The sequence below is a fragment of the Platalea leucorodia genome (genome assembly GCF_965183815.1).
Source record: "Platalea leucorodia genome assembly, chromosome: 3".
NCBI lineage: Eukaryota > Metazoa > Chordata > Aves > Pelecaniformes > Threskiornithidae > Platalea > Platalea leucorodia.
Window position 1 is genome coordinate 65965042 of NC_138825.1, and position 19722 is coordinate 65984763.

Consider the following 19722-nt stretch of genomic DNA (forward strand, 5'->3'; position numbering starts at 1 on the left):
GACTTTACTGAAACTGGGCATGTACACCTCAACCTGTTACGAAGTGCTGACCCTGCCAGTGCCGATGGTGAGGCAGGTGAGAAGGAGCTGAGAGGACTAGAGGTAGACGCAAGGTGTACAAGATGCAGCTCTGTAGACATGAGACTTAATTAGCTCTCTTTGTGGAATGACTTCTTCACTTACCTGATTTGTGCTGTTAGGACTTGAAGTGGCCAGGATTACTAGAAAGAGTACAAATGTCATTGAAATTAATGACCTGTCCTGCAATGTGTGAACTTCACCAGACCTTCAGTAGAAACTAGACAGGCTTAACTAACCCCTCTAGCTTTCTGGCAGCACAGCTCCCCTTTTCATTCTTTCACGTACACAATGAAGGCGAAAGAAACCTGATGAGGAATCCTGGTTGCCAGGTTTGTTGTTCAGATGAACTCAGAAGCATGTTCTCCTGCCATGATTATCCAGGGGTCCCAGAACCATGGCTAACGCAGAGCAGTGGGATCTCCTATGGAAAACTTGGCAACCCCCTGGCTAGCGCTGTCCTTGTCTCCTGTTGTCGCAGGTCTAAAGAGCTATCTGCTGCTACTAACACAGTTGTACAATCTGTGAAGCTGTGATCAGTAAGGATTGTGCCAGGTATAGCCAAACTACGCTTGGCTAGATGGGAGCAGCCCTGAGCTGGGGTGGCACAGGTAGCGCCTGTGTGGCAGCACCGAGCTCGGGACCGGCCGCCTGCCTCCTGCAGCCCTGCCTGCACCCCGCGCCCTCGAGTCTGGCCAGGAATGTGTCCGTGCTGGTCTTTGCTGAGATTTCCCAAACTCTGGCTTGTTTTCCTGCTGTGACCTGGGCTTGCCTTGAGCTGCATTACTACAGCAATGCTATGCCTGAATCGTTTGTTAATCTGGCAAGCAACGTTGTTTCTTCAGCTGCAGCACAGTGGTGAGTGGTATAAGGCAGAATTGCTCAAGGCTGGCGGTTCTCTTGCCTTTGATGTGAGACTTTCCGGGCAGGGTGATTGCATCGCCTGGTGTCACCTTTCTGCCACTGTGGGGAATTCCCAGGTTTTGTGCAAGACTTCCCCTTTTAAAGCCCCTGTCTTTGCTTGCCCCATCCTCCTCTTGGGTGACTTCCAGGCTCCAGACATGGGGCTTCCTAAAGCTCGTGCCTCTGCCGTGCTTTTGGTGCTGTCTGCTCTGGGGGCCTGTGCCCTGGACAGCTACATGGCAGCCGTCTATGAGCACAATGTGGTCTTGTCAGAGGACACTGAAGTGCCGGTTTCTCCTGAGGAGGCCTTGGCACTGATGAACAAAAATATGGCAATTTTGGAAGCAGCCATCAAAGAAGCAGCCAGACAGGTATTATGATAGATTTAGAGACATTAATTTTGGTAAACACTGACCATTTATTAATTTTCTTAATGGTCATTTTTGGGTTTGTATGTTGGTACCAGGGTGCCCATATCATTGTGACTCCTGAAGATGGCATTTACGGCTGGGTCTTCACAAGGGAAACAATATACCCTTATCTTGAGGATATCCCAGACCCAGAGGTGGACTGGATTCCATGTGCTGATCCTGGAAGGTATCGTCCCTGCTGTGCACGGAGGAACGGTCCGATGGGAAAGACAGCTGCCTTTAGGAGTGGTTGTTGATAGTTTTAAATGTCTTGGAACAACTGCTGTGAAATGAAGGCAGGTTAGACGTCATGTAGTTGCCATAAATACCTTCAGACAACTAACTTCATCATTTTTCTCTGTCATTTTTTTCTCACTGTAATTCTTTTGATTTTAGTTAGTATACTCATAAAGGCTGAGATTTATTTAAAAGAAAAACAAAAACTTACAGAATCTACATGGCAATAATGTATTCATGCATGCTGTAGAAAATGTTTACAATACAGAAATATTGGGAATATTTGTGAATGTACTAACAGCTACTACTGAAACAATATACTGCACAATTTCAAATTTATATTTTTAAATCGTGATGTGGTTGCCTTTTTATTCTGTTATTTTCCTTAATAAATTGCACCATTTTTTGAGGCTGCAATAATTAGTGAAAGACAACAAAACGCACCATAGAAGAAACAAATCGTAAGCTACCTCAGCACAGCAGCTGAATCAAGAGCTGAAGCAGAAAGCTGAGATTAGCCCATGTGTCAGTCTAACATCAACACTGTACCACACGCCGGCAGCAGAAGGGAGACTTGAAGGTGCAAAGATTCGTTTTCACTGCAAGGAAACCCCTGTGTTCCTCACTTATCTAATGTGAGTGAAGCTGGAGTTTCAGCACGCTAAGCTTTGAAGCACAAAACCGCTGCCTTCTGTTGAATAACAGAAAACGACAGTCTCCTATTAGAAATGACTAACTAAAACCTATCATTCTTGTGATCTGTAGTCTTAGTGTTGGCAATTTTATGGATTGACTGGTTTGATGTTTTATTTCCTTTCTTCCTTCCCTGCTGTTTAGGTTTGCTCCCTCACCAGTGCTGGAAAGACTGAGCTGTCTGGCAAGGAATAACTCCATCTATGTGGCTGCCAGTATGGGAGACAAGAAGCCCTGTAATTCCAGTGATCCAAGGTGCCCAAGTGATGGTCACTATCAGTACAATACCAACGTTGTCTTTGACTCAGAAGGGAAACTGGTGGCTCGTTATCACAAGGTAGGAGGATTTTACAAAGCTTGGGAAGTGCATGATCCTCAGGTGATTAAAGATGTGAAACAGAAGCTGCTTCCCAGGCTTAAATGTATTTGTACGTAGCGTCATTGTAGAGCAGGTGTCAGAGGACAGGTGAAAGCCACTGCCTTAAGACATCTTCATTCCTGCTATTCTGAATTTAATAGCAAGTAATTAAAAGAAATTAATTAAAACTCCATAAGCCCTCTATTTTTACTGCTTCTCAATAGAAGTGACACATAAGATATTAAAACATTAATGTCCTAAATTCTTGCTAACTGAATAAAAATCCCCTTCACTGGTATAAATCAGAACCACAGATATTTCTGCTTGACTCCTCTTGCAGTGGTATGAATTCTCCTTTTCAAATTAAAATATAGCATGTTCATAAGACATATTCTCCATTACTTGTATTTAAGTGAATCAGCATTATATTCAATATTAGTGTGATTTAAACGGTTTGATTTCTTTTCTAATCTTTTTTTTTTTCCTCCATTCCTTCCTTTCCATGAACAGTACAACCTTTTTGTGACAGAGAAACAGTTTAATTACCCCAAGGATCCAGAATTTGTTACTTTCAATACATCCTTTGGCTACTTTGGCATTTTCACTTGTGCAGACATACTCTATCATGACCCAGCTGTGGTCTTGGCAAGCAGATTTCAGGTTGACACCATTCTGTTCCCAACCGCTTGGGTTAACACTCTCCCACTGTTGTCGGCGGTCCAGTTTCACTCAGTGTGGGCTATGGGAATGGGCGTCAACTTTCTTTCAGCAAATACACACAACTCCACTTTAGATATGACAGGTAATGTGATATTGCTGTAATTGATCTTGTTCCCATGGGCAACGTTTATATCTATGTAGTGCAGTTGACCTGAGCAGAAATTCCCATCAGCTTTAGGCATGCACACACATGTCAACAGGATTAGGACAAGAGAACTTGTACAGATAAAAAGGAAATCAAAATGTGACATGTAAGGACTCAGAAATGCTTAAGTTGACTAGAACACCTTTAGTTATTTGTTAAACGGTCAGTCCTGAGAGTTTAGGCATGTGATTCTTCATCTTCTGACCCTGGTCTTTATCGATGGTCATGTGAAGGCCCAAACTTTTTTTTCTCCACTAGGTGGAAACCTAACTCCGAGAAATGTTCTTGTGAGTCCTGCACACATTGGTTCTGGGCTGGAGACCTTGTGTCAAGTTTTGTTTGCAGGCTCTGTTTTCACTGAGTGTTTTTCCTGAGCAGATGCTCGAAGTCAAGCACAAGTTCTGTGGGCATGTGCTTGCAGAAGTGAGAGAAAACTTACTGGTGTCGCTAAAATGTAGCCCTAAACTTTGCTTTCCAAATAAAAGCATATATGGGCCATTCTTTCAGTTCTCAGTCATTGATGACCCTATGTTGTGCAACTCATATTCTATATGGATAGGTTTTACTCTGGGCTTTAAAGATCTATGCATCTATGTAAAGAGCTTGCATAAAGATGTAACTTTTGGTAATATCTTTTCCTTATGGATTTTTTTTGACTTGACGGTGTTACCATTCATTTTAATCAGAAATACTGATTTCTGATGCAGCTAAACTCAATGAGGAATGTATAGCTTCAGCCACTTAAACCGTATATAATGGCATATAACTAGCACACTAATCTTGTCACTTACAATATATGAAACATCAGAGTTTGGTCTACTTTCCATTGACTGCAAAAAGCATTAGGTTAGGATCGTAGTCTGTGAAGGCTTAATTTAGTTTCAAAACAATCTGGTAAACACTAGAATAAAATTTGGCACATGTTTAATTAGTGAAGACTGCTTACTTGTACCATACACTTGCTTTCAGATTAAAAGCTAAGCTTTCTGGTGTTATGTGTTTGCAGGGAGTGGTATTTATGCCCCAGGCGGTCCGAGAGCGTATTATTATAATACAGAAACGGAAAATGGTCACCTTTTGGTGACAGAACTGAGTTCACGCCCACGTCTGTCTCCTGACTATCCTGCTGCTGTTAACTGGAAATTGTATGCCAGCAGTATTGAACAGCTTCCGTCACGCGATCACTATTTCAGTGGGGTCATTTACCATGATCTCTTCTCTTTCACGGAACTCACCGAACCCGAGGGAAATCGTGCCATTTGCCAGCAGGACCTCTGTTGCCATCTGAGTTACAAGATGGCAGAGAAGCAGAAAGATGACATTTATGTTCTAGGTGCCTTTGATGGGCTACATGTTGTTGAAGGAGAGTATTATTTGCAGGTAAAGGTTTTCTGTTCTTATTTGGACAGTGGGAAGGCTGCAGTACTCTCTTTGCAGCCTATTTGCATTTGTCTCATTTTTGATTGAGGGGGTTTAAGAGGAGGCATTTTTTAGGCCCCTCTGAAAACATGTTTTCTTCATGATGCATTTCGACTTCATTAGGGGTGTTGGTCCCGCTTTTCTGTCTATGTTACAAATGATGAAAGTGAAGACCCTGAGTTGACGCTGTGCTGTAACACTTCAAGGAGGTTTCCATATACGTGTACAAAAGGGAGAGAAGATCGTAGAGTTCTCCCTGTCTTTATAGGGATGCTCTTGTCACAACAGAGAGCTGTTTTCTGCTCAGTGGATTGTGCCATCATGCTGATGTTTTTTAGGAAACTCAGCCAGAGCTGAAGTAACTTACCTAGGTCATAAACTATGCCACATCTATGACTAAATGCATATGCATTGTGCATGAATGCACACGTAACTTATAAACACACGTGTGTACACACAGACACAGTGCTTTGCTGCAGTGCTGGCAAAGAACTGTCTTTTTATGAAGTTTCAAGTGCCAAGAGCACCCATGGATCCTCTTGGCCTAAATAAATGAGTAGATGTATTGGATAATTTCTTCATTGTAACAGCTTTTCTTACAATCAAATCCAGCTCTTGACTGTTGAAAGCTTAGCGGCATTTTGCCTTTCTTTACCCTCCTCCCCGCAGATATGCACGCTGCTCAAGTGCAAGAGCGCAGACCTGAACACATGTGGGCAGCCAGTGGAGACTGCGCAGACCAAGTTTGAGATGTTCTCCCTCAGCGGCACGTTTGGCACTAACTACGTCTTTCCAGAAGTCTTGTACAGCGGGGTGCAGCTGGCCCCTGGGGAGTTTGAGGTAATGGGACACCCTTGTGTGTTGTCAGACTTGTAACACAAATGGTGAAAAAGCCACTACAAGACACGGGAGCAACTTAGGAGTTATTAGTGTCCTCTGTTTCAGTAACTGGCTTGAGTTCAAGGCAGCTTTATTTCTGCCTGATTTTCCTGGTTGCATTCATACAGCAGGTCCATTTCCCTGATTCCCTTCTTCCCCAAATCTCCTAGAACAAGGTCTTGCTCAAGACAGAAGTATAGTTTTTCTCAGACTTTGTGGTATCTCCAAGTGAATAAGAGACTCAGACATGCTTTGCTTTGTCCTTTTTCATGACATTTCTCAAGTAGGTCAACATTAATTAATATTTTATTTTGTGTTTGTCATACAATAGTACTGCTTTGCTGATGTTCCTGCTTATTTTACTTTCCCATAACTAGGTGCTAAATGATGGACGTCTGATAAGTCGGACTAGTACATCGAAGCCAGTTTTGAGTGTAACACTCTTTGGGAGGTGGTATGAAAAGGACCCTCCACACACACAGCAAGCTTCACCATGATTTCACTGCAGATCCTTTAAGATCTCATCTCCTTGTTTCTGTAATGCTAATTAATTGTAATTAATCATAATGTTAACTAATATTAATTACTGTTAATACCCATAATTATAATGGCATTCTATTTCTCAGGTTGCCTTATCTAACAGCATAATCATTGTATATTGATTTATTGACTTGATTTTGCAGCAAAAATAAACTACTCTGCTGGGCAGTTCTGTATACGTTTTTGTATCACAGCTTTTGATTGTCAGAGGCTTGACCTTGATCTCACTGGCAACAACAGAAAATAAATTCCTCTGACTTTTGTGGTGTAGGATTCAGGCACACAGCAGTGGGTTGGGGCCCAATAACAACTCATTTTTAATTCTTCAAAAATTTTGGAGGGGTATTAGAAGTAATTTCCACAGCACTGTTCTGCCCCATCTCTGAACACACACTTTTCTAAACCAGAGAATAATAGAACCTTTGAAGGCCGATGGTTGAACTTTTAAGTTACCATTTACTTTGAAAAAGAAAACAAGCCTGCAAACACCATTGCTTCAAAAACAGTTATTCAACTGAGTACATGGTGTAATATGTTATCATGCCATGCCCTAACTTACAGTTGGAGGAGTCTACTTGAATCTTTCTGGCCACAGTTTTAGGGTGTGGAAAATTTCCTTTCCACAAAACTATTGACAACTGTGTCACCTTTTTCAAGCAGTCAGGTGGATTCATATCAAAAATGTTCAAAATGAGCAATTTCACAGGTGCTTATCAGTCTTCCTGTGAAGTGGTTGCTCACGCTGGTGCGAGGGAGAGTCAGGGCTGTGCAGGCAGGTGTTGGGAAAGGCTGGCAAACAGCTTGAACAGATTGAACACACTGGCATGTGTGTGGGTGCAGGCTCTTCAGACTGTACTTTCTAAGCAAGTGGACCAGATTACTTTGGGTGGTGTGGCTAAGATTTCTATGTACTATTAATTCTGTTGTTTGTTCTGCAGGTTTGTTTTGAAATAAAAGTACTGTTCACATGTAATCTGACCAACATAATGAAAAATAGACTTGCAGGATGTAAAATACATTGTTTTTGAACAAAGTGAATGTCGTAAAAATACGATTTTAGTCTCTAGATGTACTAAATTGTAACCCTCTGCAATTGATATAATAGAAGTAATGGAAAACACTCTACTTGTTTGTGGAGAAAAAGTACTGTATCCCTACATTTATATCTGTGCCCTAGGACGTGGTGTCCTATTACAGTGGAGCAACTTAACTATGTGCTGTTACTAAAAATGAGCAGCTTCTGATTTCCTCACTCCTGCCCGCGTGTCCTCGCTGCTTTGCAGTGATTGCGCAGTGGCAGGTGCGACCCTTCACACAGGCTTCTCCACAGCAAGATTAACCATCGAATAAGGAGTAGTTTTCCACGCAGTCTCTCCTAGCACAAGAAAAGGAGCAGGACCGCAATCTGAAGATGGACTACCTCTACAGCTAAGCCGATTTAGCATCAAATCGCATCCTGTTTCACAAAAGTAAGTCAGTCCTCAGATAACTGCCGTCCTCAGGCAGTAGCAGAGACGGAGGGGAGCGCAGTAGAGGGGTGCGGAGAGTGGACTGGGAGGATGGAGGCATGAAAATTAGAGGGAGCTCTAGGATAAATTTCCTCTTACATTGCCCACAGCCATGTATATCCTGGACCTGTAGTTTAGTTAAGTTTTATTCAGTGGGTTTGTTTGTTTAACTGGAGTTAGTTCCTTGCTCCTGGGTGAGCGCCCAGCTCTGCAAGCAGTAGGCGGTGGTGCCTGCTGGTACAGAGGCAGACAGGGATGCCTCCATCCTGCCGTACTACGGAAACCCCCCTGTCCTGGCAGTGTCACTGAACTGTGCAGGGCAGCGCCCATCCCCTGCACTTGTCGCTTTTTCTGCTCTGCTCCGCCAGAGTAGTCACATTTCTAGGCTGACTGTTGTCCTAGCTATTGCTAAACAAGGAGGCGTTTTCTGCTTCCTCCTCCAGACTTACGTCTGATTGTGGTTAATGTGACTCAATGCATATTTCATTTGCTAAGAAAAACAGGGGAGGAAAAAAGGCTTCCAAGCTACATTACCTCAATTATCACTCAAATCTCTATTGCAGCCTTTTAAAGGCTCATATTTAAGGCTCCTGAATGAGCATGCTGTATCTCGCAATGTATGTAGAGAAGTACTTAGAGGTAAACATTACCAGATGCAAATCAATGTTCCTAAGGGTTGAAACCCTTGGTCAGTGCTACTCTTGCAGGGAACTCTCTGGTGCTTGCATTCATCCACATTTCTGTCATTTCTGAGATAGCTCTACAATGACAGTCTGCTGTAGCTGAAGGCAGGCAGCCTGTTCTGCTTCCCACTATTCGGAAACCTTTTCCAAATGAGAATACTGCAACTACTAGAAAGTCAAAAAATGGAATATGTCATAGCAAAAAATGTATTTGAACTGAAGTAAAAGATTAAAAATTAAGGCCCCTCAATACACAGCATGTTCCTGGGGACAGGAAAGATGAGCAGAGGAGCAGGCATGCCACTGTGCTTGGAGGTACTCGATTAATGGCCTGGCTGGTGGCTTACCTGCCTGATTTCAGAGGAAAACATTCCCTTCAGATGCAAATTTTCTGGTGGAAGGCTGTTGGAAAGTGATGTACAGCTAAACAGAAGCAACTGGGAGACCCCTTGGGATAAATGCAAGGGACGATTCTGTTGCTGGCGCGTTAGGTGTATTACATCTAAGTACAGTGAGATGCTATGTAATGAATTTGGTCTAAAGAAACTCTGGGAAGCAAGCTGCACATAATGGCACATATCACAGGAATTGGGGAATATGAAGACACTAGAATAAAGCAAGCAGTTTTTAAAACCCTCAATTTTACCACTAAAACATCACAGAAGACTAGCTCCAGGGGTGACACATCCACCTTTCATGTGGGTATCAGAGTTGAGCCAACACAGATAGCAAAAGTATTTTGCAATCAATGACAGAAAAAAGTATGACAACAAAAATTGTACCATTCTTTCTAGCCATGTTTTTAACAACCTGTTTTTCTATTGGCACAGTTACTCTTGGCATTGCCCAGTTTTTTAGTCTCGTTGAGTTGCAACATCCTTACTGTGTACTGTTATACTTCCCTGTATGTCACCAGCAACCCTTGATTCCAAGGTAATGCTTTAACAGACCAGCACTTCCTCCCTCCCTCTTTTAAAGTTCAACTTTGTCCCTCTCTTCTTTTCTATGTATGCACCTTTTGCACTGTTTGTCCATGACTCAGAGCATTCTAGGAGCTGCGAGGCACCAGCCATGCTCCCTTCCCGGCCTCTGCTGCATGCTGCAGTGTTTGCACTCACAGCCCTTCAGGCCCTTGCCTCCGACACCTTCATTGCAGCCGTCTACGAACATGCGGTCATCCTGCCAGACGCCACTGGCAAGCCCGTTTCTCCTGACGATGCTTTGGCCCTGATGAACAAGAACATGGATGTCTTGGAAGGGGCCATCAAGGAAGCCGCCCGGCAGGTACTAGGTGTATCGGGAGTGGTGTTAATTAGTGTTTTCTGCTCCTGCTGACCCCCCCTTGTTATCTTTTGATGGGTGAATTCTTAACGCAGCCTGTTGTGTCAGGGCGCCCACATCATTGTGACTCCTGAAGACGGCATTTACGGCTGGCTTTTCACAAGAGAAACCATCTACCCCTACCTGGAGGATATCCCTGATCCGGTGGTGAACTGGATTCCCTGCACCGACCCCACAAGGTGATTTCTTCTGCAGGGATTTATGTGGTTTCAAACTGGTGTCTCATGGAGTCATGAGATGCCCCCAGTAAATGCCTAAGAACTGCTAAGGCTTTTGACATGAGGTTAAGTTTCAATTAAAGTTGCATATGAAGGTAAGTTACATGATAAAATATAAAGCATGTACATGACTAATTGACTAGGCAACCCTGTTAAAAAAAATGGGTTTTTAATTAGACACTTTAGAGAGAAATTCAAACAATATACAGAATTTGGGTTGCTAAATGTAGAGGAAACTTCTCTTTTTTTTGCATTTGGAAAAGCTTTGATGCCAGAATATGCTGCTTCTCATTCTGCTTTCAGCATTTGCACACTAGTTTGAATAGAAGTGATTGGAAATTCTTAACACTATTTTTTAATTGCTTTGTTAGTTTGTTTGTTTTTTTACAAATGCTATGTTCATATGTATAAAATATAGCATGCATAAAAGCACACATACTATTTTTTGTGGACAGCCAAGAAATAGCTTCTGAGCAGCTAATAACAGAGGTGATGAGTTCAGTAGTCAAAGTCCAAATCTCTGAGTGATACAAACCCAGAAAGTTTTAATCTTAGTTTTTCACAGTTAAGATAACATAAAGTCCGAATTCCTAGAGTCTCTGTGCTGTAGAACATGATCTGTCATTCAGATGTCATGTTCCAGCAGGGACATGATAACCTATAGCTGAGCACTGGACTTCAGATCCATACAGCACGAAATAAGTGCTCAGCCATAGAACTACAGCTGTGATCCGCCTTTTTCACCGCTGCTTTCTGCACCTGCTCGATGATGAGGTGCTAAGACCATAATATTACATCTGTGAGGATGTAATTCCTCAACGGTCCTGAGGGGAAGATTCACAATGGGGAGAAGTGCAGGATGTGCAACTTTTTACTGAGAGATAAGTAGCTAAAATATACAGTCTTTCAGTGAATGCGGGGTGTGGGGCAGCAGCGTGTCTAAGCCAGTTTTTTTTTCCAGTTCTTTGCACAGTTAGTTTTTGTGAAGGTGATCTCTGTGTCTCTTCAGTGTCCTAAACCAGGTTTTTCATTAGTGCCTTGCAGGAATATAATGCCTGCCATCACTGTTTGGCATGTCCAATTCCTTGGTGCTATATATGTATCTTGCATGATGGTCCTGCTATATGGCCCATGCACACCTTGCAAAGCCATATGCATCACCACTTTGCAGAGGGGAATGTCTGCTCTCTTTCTGGCCTGGTATGGGTGCTTCAGAGGTGCTGCCAGTTTACGGCACATGGCCTGTCACATCTTGAAAGGAATATCCCACTGCTTGACCACATCAGATGCACTATTCCACAGCTCGACTCTGCTTGGTGTGTCGAGGGCCCAGAGATACGGTCCTCAGGTGCTGCTATGCCAGACGCTAAGATATTCTCCTGTGTGGCACCAAGTTTGTCTCTTCCTCCGCCCAGCGATTCCTCTCCTGCCCTTTCCCAACCTTAGGATTATCTGCTTGCTGCAGAGCACATTCTGGGTGGTGAGGGGTGCTGGCAGGCAGCCCAAGGGCGGCATGTCCCTCTGGACGCTGATAGGAGGGCTCCAGGACCTGCCCCAAGGTGCGGGAAGCAACCTAAGGGAGTGTTGCAGCCACCCTGTGAATCTGCATGCCCTGCCACACCCGCAGGATCAGAGGTGCTGCTGGCATGCTCTCAGCACTCCAGTGATGGACACCACTGACAGAACAGATTTTGTTAGTCTCTTTTTCTAAAATGCATTAGATTTGCTCCAGCACCAGTGCAGGAACGACTCAGCTGCATGGCCAGGAATAACTCCATCTATGTGGTTGCAAACATCGGGGACAAGAAGCCGTGTAACTCCAGTGATCCCAGCTGCCCCAGCGATGGTCGCTATCAGTACAACACCGATGTCGTCTTTGACCCGGAGGGGAAACTGGTGGCTCGTTACCACAAGGTAAAGTAGCCTTGGAAAGTCAGGAGCTATTTTTCCACTACTTCCAAAATGTCTCCACTTGGCAAGAGAATTAAATGCCAGTCATTGTCACATGGCAGATTTTTCTTCTGTTTATAATTTAAAAGAATCTCTCTCTTGCTGTGAAGTGTTGACTCCAAATTTGCATTTGCTGTCACGTTTCTCAAAACAGACTAGAATGAAAAATGATTCTGCAGGTCCAGTTTAGTGGCATATGGTTTTGGTTGACTCCCTCAGTTCATTAACTCCCTATTACTGGAAGTCCTGCTGCTTAAGCAGCTTTAGTTTTCAGTGCTGGGTTTTCACCAGAATACCCCTTGACGTTCCAGGATTTTAAAATGTTCATCTGCATCTCGAATTAGATGAGTAGACTGATTTAAGGAAGACAGGCCCTTTCCTATAGAGTTTTTTTTTCTGATGATGTTTCAGCACAGTTTTTGCATAATGGGAATTATCTGGACAAAACCATGGACCTAAGCTGGGTGTAAAAAGAGATGAGGGCATTGAAACATTTGCACCCAGTGAAAATACCTTCTTTCAGTTTTATGTGCCTACCTGCAAGCTTCATCAAAGTTGTCTGAGGGTCATGTGCCAGATATCATGCCGATGTGGCTAGACCAAAGTCGGTTGTTTATTTAATGCACTTTGGGCCCCGTATTTCGCCTGGTTCCTTATAGACGATGCCAAGATATTTCTTTGTGAGCAAACTGGGTGAGGGAGACACTGATAATGCGAGTCTCGTCCCCCGTTTGCCAGCCTGGCACAGCCCAGGCACTGAGTTACAAGTTCAGTAAACAAGAACCTCTTTTCTGGCTCAGTGGCACGTGTTTATTGTCCAGGCCATCTGGAGATTAAAGGACTCTTCTAGTAAATGTGAATGCGAAGGAAGAGGAGACCTTATCGCTCTCTACACCTACCTGAAAGGAGGTTGTAGCGAGGTGGAAGTTGGTCTCTTCTCCCAAGTAGCAAGCAGCAGGATGAGAGGAAATGGCCTCAAGTTGTGCCAGGGGAGATTTAGATTAGATATTAGGAAAAATTTCTTCACAGAGAGAGTGGTTAGGCATTGGAACAGACTGCCCAGGGAAGTGGTGCAATCACAGTCCCTGGAAGCATTCAAAAAACGTGTGGATGTGGTGCTTGGAGACATGGTTTAGAGGTGGACCTGGCACTCAGGTTAACAGTTGGACTTGATGATCTCAGAGGTCTTTTCCAACCTTAATGATTCTATGATTTTATGAAAAAGGAAAATGTTGGAAAGCTGAAAATGTTGCAAACTTGTTTTTTTCTGTTGGCTGAGATCATCTGCCTTCCCCCCATCACCACCACCTTTGTTTTCTTCTCCACTCTGCCGTCTCCCTGTACTGTCTCATGCTTCCTTCTGGTGCTGTGTTCTTCCAGTCCTTCTGTGCATCTCCACACCAAGGTCACCAATCCTGTCTCTTGGCACCAGATCCTCCATGCTCCTGTTCCATTATTATTTCTCTTTTGTGTGTCTTTCAGGTCACTGGAATTATAAACTAGGTGGGGAGACTGGAGAGATTATTTTTATGGGAGTTGCAGGTGGCTGACACCAACAGACCTGCAGATAGCCGCTTGCTTTCCTAGCTAGATGCCAGGGCAATATGTATCTCCCCATATCCATCTTTTGGGCACTATGGTGGTCATACAATTTTAGCTTGACTTCCTACATGTGAAGGCTTCAAGCACAGATCAAAAAACTTTTCTAGTCATTCTGAACAGTTTTAGGGAATGACTCGAGGATATTGCAGTAAGTGCCTTTAACTGGTTTCTCTTTTTTCCTTCCCCTACAGTATAATCTCTTTATGTCAGAAACTCAATTTAATTACCCTAAAGAGCCAGAAGCTGTCACCTTTGAAACCCCCTTTGGGAAGTTTGGCATTTTCACGTGCTTCGACATCCTTTTCCGGGAGCCTGCCGTGGTCCTGGTGAGCGAGTTGCAGGTGGACACCGTGCTCTTCCCAACGGCTTGGATGAACGTCCTGCCGTTTCTGACCGCGGTTGAGTTTCACTCTGCCTGGGCTATGGGCATGGGAGTCAACTTCCTAGCTGCCAATACACACTATACCAGGCTGTCTATGGCAGGTAATTAATTCTCACTCTGTCTGAAAAATCTGTATAGCCATGAATCTTTGTTCCCTGTTCTGCAGGGTTATTTTGCAGAGGAATATAATATATTTATTTGGAAGGTGAAGAGTCTCGTCACCAAATTTTAAACCTGACAACCCCTGTCCCTACTGGCACCGAATAAACACAACAAAACTTGTGGTGTTTTCTTTTCTTCTCCCTGGCTTCTTAGGATTTTCCTTTCTTTCTTTTAATGCCTCTAAAGAAGTAGTAAGTTACTGCCCATTCTATCTCAGTAGGAACTTCTGAAACTTAGGGTCTTTTCCTCTCCACCTGTAAGTCTGCAATTGAATGCCAAATGATAAATACACTTGTAAACCTAACACATGGCTCCATTTATTCTGGCCAAATGAAAGATTTTTTATTTGTAGCTGTATTTAACACAGTTGTGGAAAAGTGTTAAAAACAAACTTCCAGACCTGTTGCAGTAACGCTGCTAAGAAGTCTGCATTTTCTTTTAAGAACATAGCATTGATTTTCTAGAGCTTACCTTATGGGATGGTATATTTCAGCTAGACCAGTATCTTCACTGAGCAGTGAAACCACAGTATTGGCTTGGGGCTTCTCATTTGAAATGCCTGACAGGCTACTGCTTGCTGTCCATTTTATGTGGCTCTTCGGCAGTGCTGGTTATGACAGATCTTCTCTGATTTCCCTCTGTCGCTTGGCACTGGTCAGGTGTGAATTCCCCACGTGGGGAGGAGTCCTTGGCCAGTGTAAATGGGGAAGACAGCTGCTATCTATCTCCTTCTGTGTTCACCAGGACGGGCCCATGATACTTGCCTGTGTTGTGTTTTGGATGGTCTCAACTGGTAGATGGTTTTTTTACATCAATTAGCCAAGAATAAAGGAATTCTCAAGCAACTCTCTTCCGTACAGGAGAAACGAGAACTGGGGAGGCCATAAATACAACCATAACATAACATCCTCTGCCTTTGTCTACAATGAGCAGACCTCACCCAGGGAAATAAATGCTACTCTTTGCCAAAGCATGATCTCCATGTACTGCGTTGCTAATGGTCACCTTTGGTGAGACTAAAATGTCTGTAATATTTATAAAATAGTGGATAAGCTAGCAGTAGGGACAATTAAAAGGACAATATGATTTTTTTTATTATTTTTGGACTGACTACTGCACTCTCCTCAGGGAGCGGTATTTATGCACCAGATGGAGCCAGAACATACTACTACAATATGAAAACTGAGGATGGTCGCCTCCTCATTGCTGAACTAGATTCACACCCTCGCCTTTCTCCTACCTCCCCGCCTGCTGTCAACTGGAGCTCATATGCTTCGAGTGTTGAAAGATTCTCACCCAATGACAATGATTTCGGAGGACTCATCTTCCACGACTGGTTCACTTTCACTGATCTCACTAAGCCTGAGGGGAACCTCACTGTTTGCCAGAAGGACCTCTGCTGTCACTTGAGCTACAAGATGGCAGGGAAACAAGAAGATGAAGTTTATGTGCTAGGTGCTTTTGATGGGCTTCATGTCGTTGAAGGACAATACTATCTGCAGGTAATGATTCTTTGGAGGGGAGTACTTATTTTAGGAAGCTTCTTTACAGGGAGAAACCTTCAGCTCCGGGGGGGGTGTGTGTGTGTGTGTGTGTGAAGTCAATGACTTTCCTGTATGCTGGAGTCCTCGTGTCCCATTTGTTAGCAGTAGGAAGTAGTTGCTAAAATGTCCAAGCCTGCTTACCTTTAAATCCAACAAATGCAGTGGAGAGGTCTCTAAACCTCTTTTAAGTTCCCAGAGTGCACTCACTAATTTTTTTAGCCGTGCAATATTGGCTAAATTTAGGTCCTCTTTTGTGACTATCTGAAGTAAGTGTTCTGAATCTCCTCTGTAATCTTCATCAAACAGTTGCTGTTAAAAAATCAGTTGATCTTTATGAGACGCTCTGATAATTTAGAGTCACAGAGATGTTATTTTTTTGTCATTACTCAAATCATAGCAATGAAGTTTACTGAAATGGCATATGACTTTTACTGGAAATGTCCACTCTTCCTCTCTTTTAATCAAATGGTTGGGAAGACAGTGAGTTACATCCTGGTTGAATTTGCTTAAAGCCATATTAGAAAACCTTCTTTGCCTCCATAATTAAGTTATCGTGCCAGCAGATTATTGTTTTTTTAGTTACTTACTTCTGTCTGTCAACACAGCTTTTGCATAGCAGCTGGTACAGACTCCAGCATATAGGGGGAGGTCTTAGCCAGCAAACAGCTCATCTAATACATTTAAGAAGGTAGCTGGAATAAATTCAGTTCTTGGTGAGCTCGCTTGGAAAATTTATTTCAGTGATTGTGGAAGCTGCCAGATGGTCTCTACCAGTACTGAATTTTCTAGAGAAGACAGGAATTTCTACTCCTCCTTTTTCCCCTCAGTATTTTTTTCATTTCCTCAGAACATACTGAGAGAATCAGATTCTTTATTTCTACTTCTTTGCATTTCAACAGGAAGCCATATTTGCTGACGAATAATACTTCTGATGTTTGCAAATGTGCTTCTTCTATCCCCCAGTATCTGACACAGATATAGACAAACTCCTCCATCACCTGTCACCAAACCAGTCAACATCCTTTGAACCTTCATAGGAGTGCTAGCCCTATTTCATATTTCTTCATGGTGTCCATAAACATTTATCATCAGCTGTAACCTGGAGAATTAACTTTAAGGACAAAACATTGCCATTCCTACTTTCCTCCATGTTCTACAACTGCTAACACAAAACTGTAGCAGAGGATGCTGACTTCATCACCTTGACATATATTCACCAGGAGCTGGATGGAGAACATCAAATTCAGACTTCCCATGGACTACCAGACCATCTAATGAATTATCACTAGCAACATGTACAAATACCAGTAAGAGGACCTGTGTGTACAGTTGCACGATGTACCCATGGGGAGGACTTTGTTTCGTTTGCCTGAAATTTCCGTTCACAAACTCATCTTACTAAGACATGTGAGAAGGGAATCTTCAAATGAGAAAACTGGAAATTGGAAGAAGGAAGGGAAGTGACAGGATTCACCTTCAGGGACGAAATAAGGTGCTCTGGCAGCACTTACATCAGGAACTAAGGTTATTTCTAAATACTAAGGCTGTGCAACTCTAGAATATCCTCAATCAGATCAAGGGTTGAAAAAATAAGCTACAACTAAAAAGGAGTTGCTTAAAGATTGTGAAAGAGATCCTGTGACCGTCACCTGCTCTGACACACACTAGCTTTGATGACACAAGGCTTTCCTCCCAGAGTGTTTCCGTCTTGCTAAATACATTGTCTTCTCCTCCCCGCAGATATGCACACTGCTCAAGTGCAAGAGCACAGACCCGAACACATGTGGTCAGCCGGTGGAGACTGCACAGACCAAGTTTGAGATGTTCTCCCTCAGCGGCACGTTTGGCACTAACTACGTCTTTCCAGAAGTCTTGTACAGCGGGGTGCAGCTGGCCCCTGGGGAGTTTGAGGTAATGGGACGCCCTGGACATGTGTCATGCTAGGTTCTCACAGGGTAGTAATGGAATAAACTGTCTCAAAACAGCCATAGTGACCTTGCTCATAGTGAATAATCAGATCTATTTAATACCTTGTAATGAAGTCACTAGTTTCAGTAAGAGATATGGTCTGACGTACCTTCTTCCTGTTTTGTCACATCTGTGTGAGCTCTTAACGTGTTCATATGGGTACTCCTCTAATTATGTCCTTCTCTTACCTTTTTCAATCAGGTATTGAATGATGGGCGCTTGATAAGTAAGACAAGACCAACAAAACCAGTTGTCACTGTGACACTTTTTGGACGGTGGTATGAAAAGGATCATCTGAAACAAGACCCACAATCACCAGCCTTCCCATGATGTTACCATAACTGAAGCTGTATGCTATTAATCTCATGTCCAAATGAGATACAGCATCCTCTACTACAACAATTCCAATTATGTATCTTATTTCCAGTTGCACAAACTTCTTATCAATGTGCTTCATTTAGTAATAATGCAGAAATATTATTTTATTGCTGCAAGTTACTGAGAAATATCTATTCCTATATCACAAGATTACTAATCTTCTATTAGTGCAAAACAGCAGTTGTGTTTCTCTGTCAGTTTTCTGGATTGTTATTTTTCTAGCTCTCAGAAAATCTATATTGTGGGCCAGAGGACACATTCTTATTAAAATAGCATTGCTTATTTTATAGTTGCAGATTATTATGAGACCAGTAAATAAAAAGATGTGATTCGTGAAAGATGTGGTTTATGGCAACTCTATACAAAACAGATCAATAATACTTTTTTTCTGATATAAAACTACTTATGCTGACCTATGCAAATCTGTTATTTTACCTCACTTACACATTTTTTTTTCCTATTTGCGTTGCTTTCGTTTGGTTGCCTGTATGCTATTGGTATACATTGTGTGGCACATGGATTAGGGGGGTTAGATTTCTACTTAAGACCAGCTCCTGCTGATGAGAAGGCACCGTTCACATCTTTGCTTCGTCTTCTCCTGCAGCGACCTGTGCTTTGTTGTTGCTGCTGCTGGACCCTAGTGACCTTCCTTCAGCGTTATCGGTGCATGAACATGTGCATGTTTTGTGGCTGTGTCTTTAACAGTGGTCAGAGACCCCTATTAGTTTAATTTCTTCTTCCTTTTCCCCACACTGGCACCATTCCTGGTCTCAGCATGGTGCTCTCAAGGTCCTCAGTCCCAGGTACTTCTGTTACGGAGCTGGTGAGAAGCTGGAAGTGCAAATACTATCCAGACTCCAGCACTGATTAGCACTGCTGTCCACCATATGACCTTTCCTGTTTTCAATGTAAATAGGTACTCACACGTGACATAACATAGTGTCATGTCTAACATAATGACATGTTTATCAAAAGCCCCAGGCAATGTACTCTGACTTAGGGAAGCTCAACATCAGTGCTGCTAGAGCCATGCTCTCTTAAATCCTTGTTCACTGTTGGAGTCAGTTACTGTCTGACTACAGACTGATCCCAGTCTGGCAAGGGATTATCCCGTGTGATCCTCCTCCCATGGGTACAGACTCAGTGCAGACACTGTACTTGTCCCACAGGAACCTGGTAGGTGATACCGCAACTCTCTCCCAGGGAAAGGATCTGGATTTAAGGCAGGATATGGCATGCAAGAAGGTCTCATCTTGCAATGCAGAAGGGATTCAGCGGGAGCGTGTGGCTGGTCCAGGAGCTGAGAGGCAGTTCCTTCAGGTCTGTTCACTGCTGATGCCCGTCCTCTGGCCAAGGGAATGTGTGTGCAAGTAGTATATGATCCCAACCCTGAATCTTGTGAGTATCTTGAACTCAGGATTTGATTCAAGGCCATTGTGGTTTGGTTTAGGTATATTTGTATGTTGAATATTTTCCTACAGAAGACTGGCATAAGCCATCATAGCACTAAATTCTTTTTGCTACAAAGATTGCATAACATTTATCATTGTGAAATGTGTTATTGTGTGAAGTGAGTCAAGCATACAGAAAGTAATCCTGTGCAA

The 19722-nt window shown here is 43.0% G+C and overlaps 2 protein-coding genes across 3 annotated transcripts; both read left to right on the plus strand.

Moving 5' to 3' along the window:
• Positions 1–1283: 1283 nt before the first annotated feature.
• On the plus strand, positions 1284–6345 carry LOC309588548 (pantetheinase-like). Its single transcript, XM_082308007.1, has 7 exons — positions 1284–1352; positions 1448–1578; positions 2466–2658; positions 3190–3481; positions 4551–4924; positions 5633–5803; positions 6220–6345. Exons 1-7 carry the CDS (start codon positions 1299–1301, stop codon positions 6337–6339), a joined length of 1335 nt encoding a protein of 444 aa, XP_082164133.1. The 5' UTR covers positions 1284–1298; the 3' UTR covers positions 6340–6345.
• A 1301-nt stretch (positions 6346–7646) lies between these two features.
• Positions 7647–18425, plus strand: LOC309587413 (pantetheinase-like). 2 transcript variants are annotated; one of them, XM_082305553.1, is made up of 8 exons: positions 7647–7851; positions 9616–9857; positions 9963–10093; positions 11854–12046; positions 13876–14167; positions 15357–15730; positions 17513–17683; positions 17942–18425. In XM_082305553.1, the coding sequence occupies exons 2-8, from the start codon at positions 9645–9647 to the stop codon at positions 18068–18070; spliced, it is 1503 nt and encodes a 500-aa protein (XP_082161679.1). In that variant the 5' UTR covers positions 7647–7851; positions 9616–9644; the 3' UTR covers positions 18071–18425. The 2 variants fall into 2 exon arrangements, with proteins under 2 accessions (XP_082161679.1, XP_082161680.1); XM_082305554.1 differs by lacking the exon at positions 7647–7851 and adding an exon at positions 9450–9506.
• Positions 18426–19722: the final 1297 nt, after the last annotated feature.

Excerpts from the sequence above, each read along its gene's own strand:
- LOC309588548 (XM_082308007.1), top strand. The coding sequence starts at position 1,299 with ATGAACAAAAATATGGCAATTTTGGAAGCAGCCATCAAAGAAGCAGCC. Across the intron at positions 1,353-1,447 it reads TCAAAGAAGCAGCCAGACAG|GGTGCCCATATCATTGTGAC; the intron begins GTATTATGATAG and ends TGTTGGTACCAG. Across the intron at positions 1,579-2,465 it reads CCATGTGCTGATCCTGGAAG|GTTTGCTCCCTCACCAGTGC; the intron begins GTATCGTCCCTG and ends CCTGCTGTTTAG.
- LOC309587413 (XM_082305553.1), top strand. The coding sequence starts at position 9,645 with ATGCTCCCTTCCCGGCCTCTGCTGCATGCTGCAGTGTTTGCACTCACA. Across the intron at positions 9,858-9,962 it reads TCAAGGAAGCCGCCCGGCAG|GGCGCCCACATCATTGTGAC; the intron begins GTACTAGGTGTA and ends CTGTTGTGTCAG. Across the intron at positions 17,684-17,941 it reads TGGCCCCTGGGGAGTTTGAG|GTATTGAATGATGGGCGCTT; the intron begins GTAATGGGACGC and ends TTTTTCAATCAG.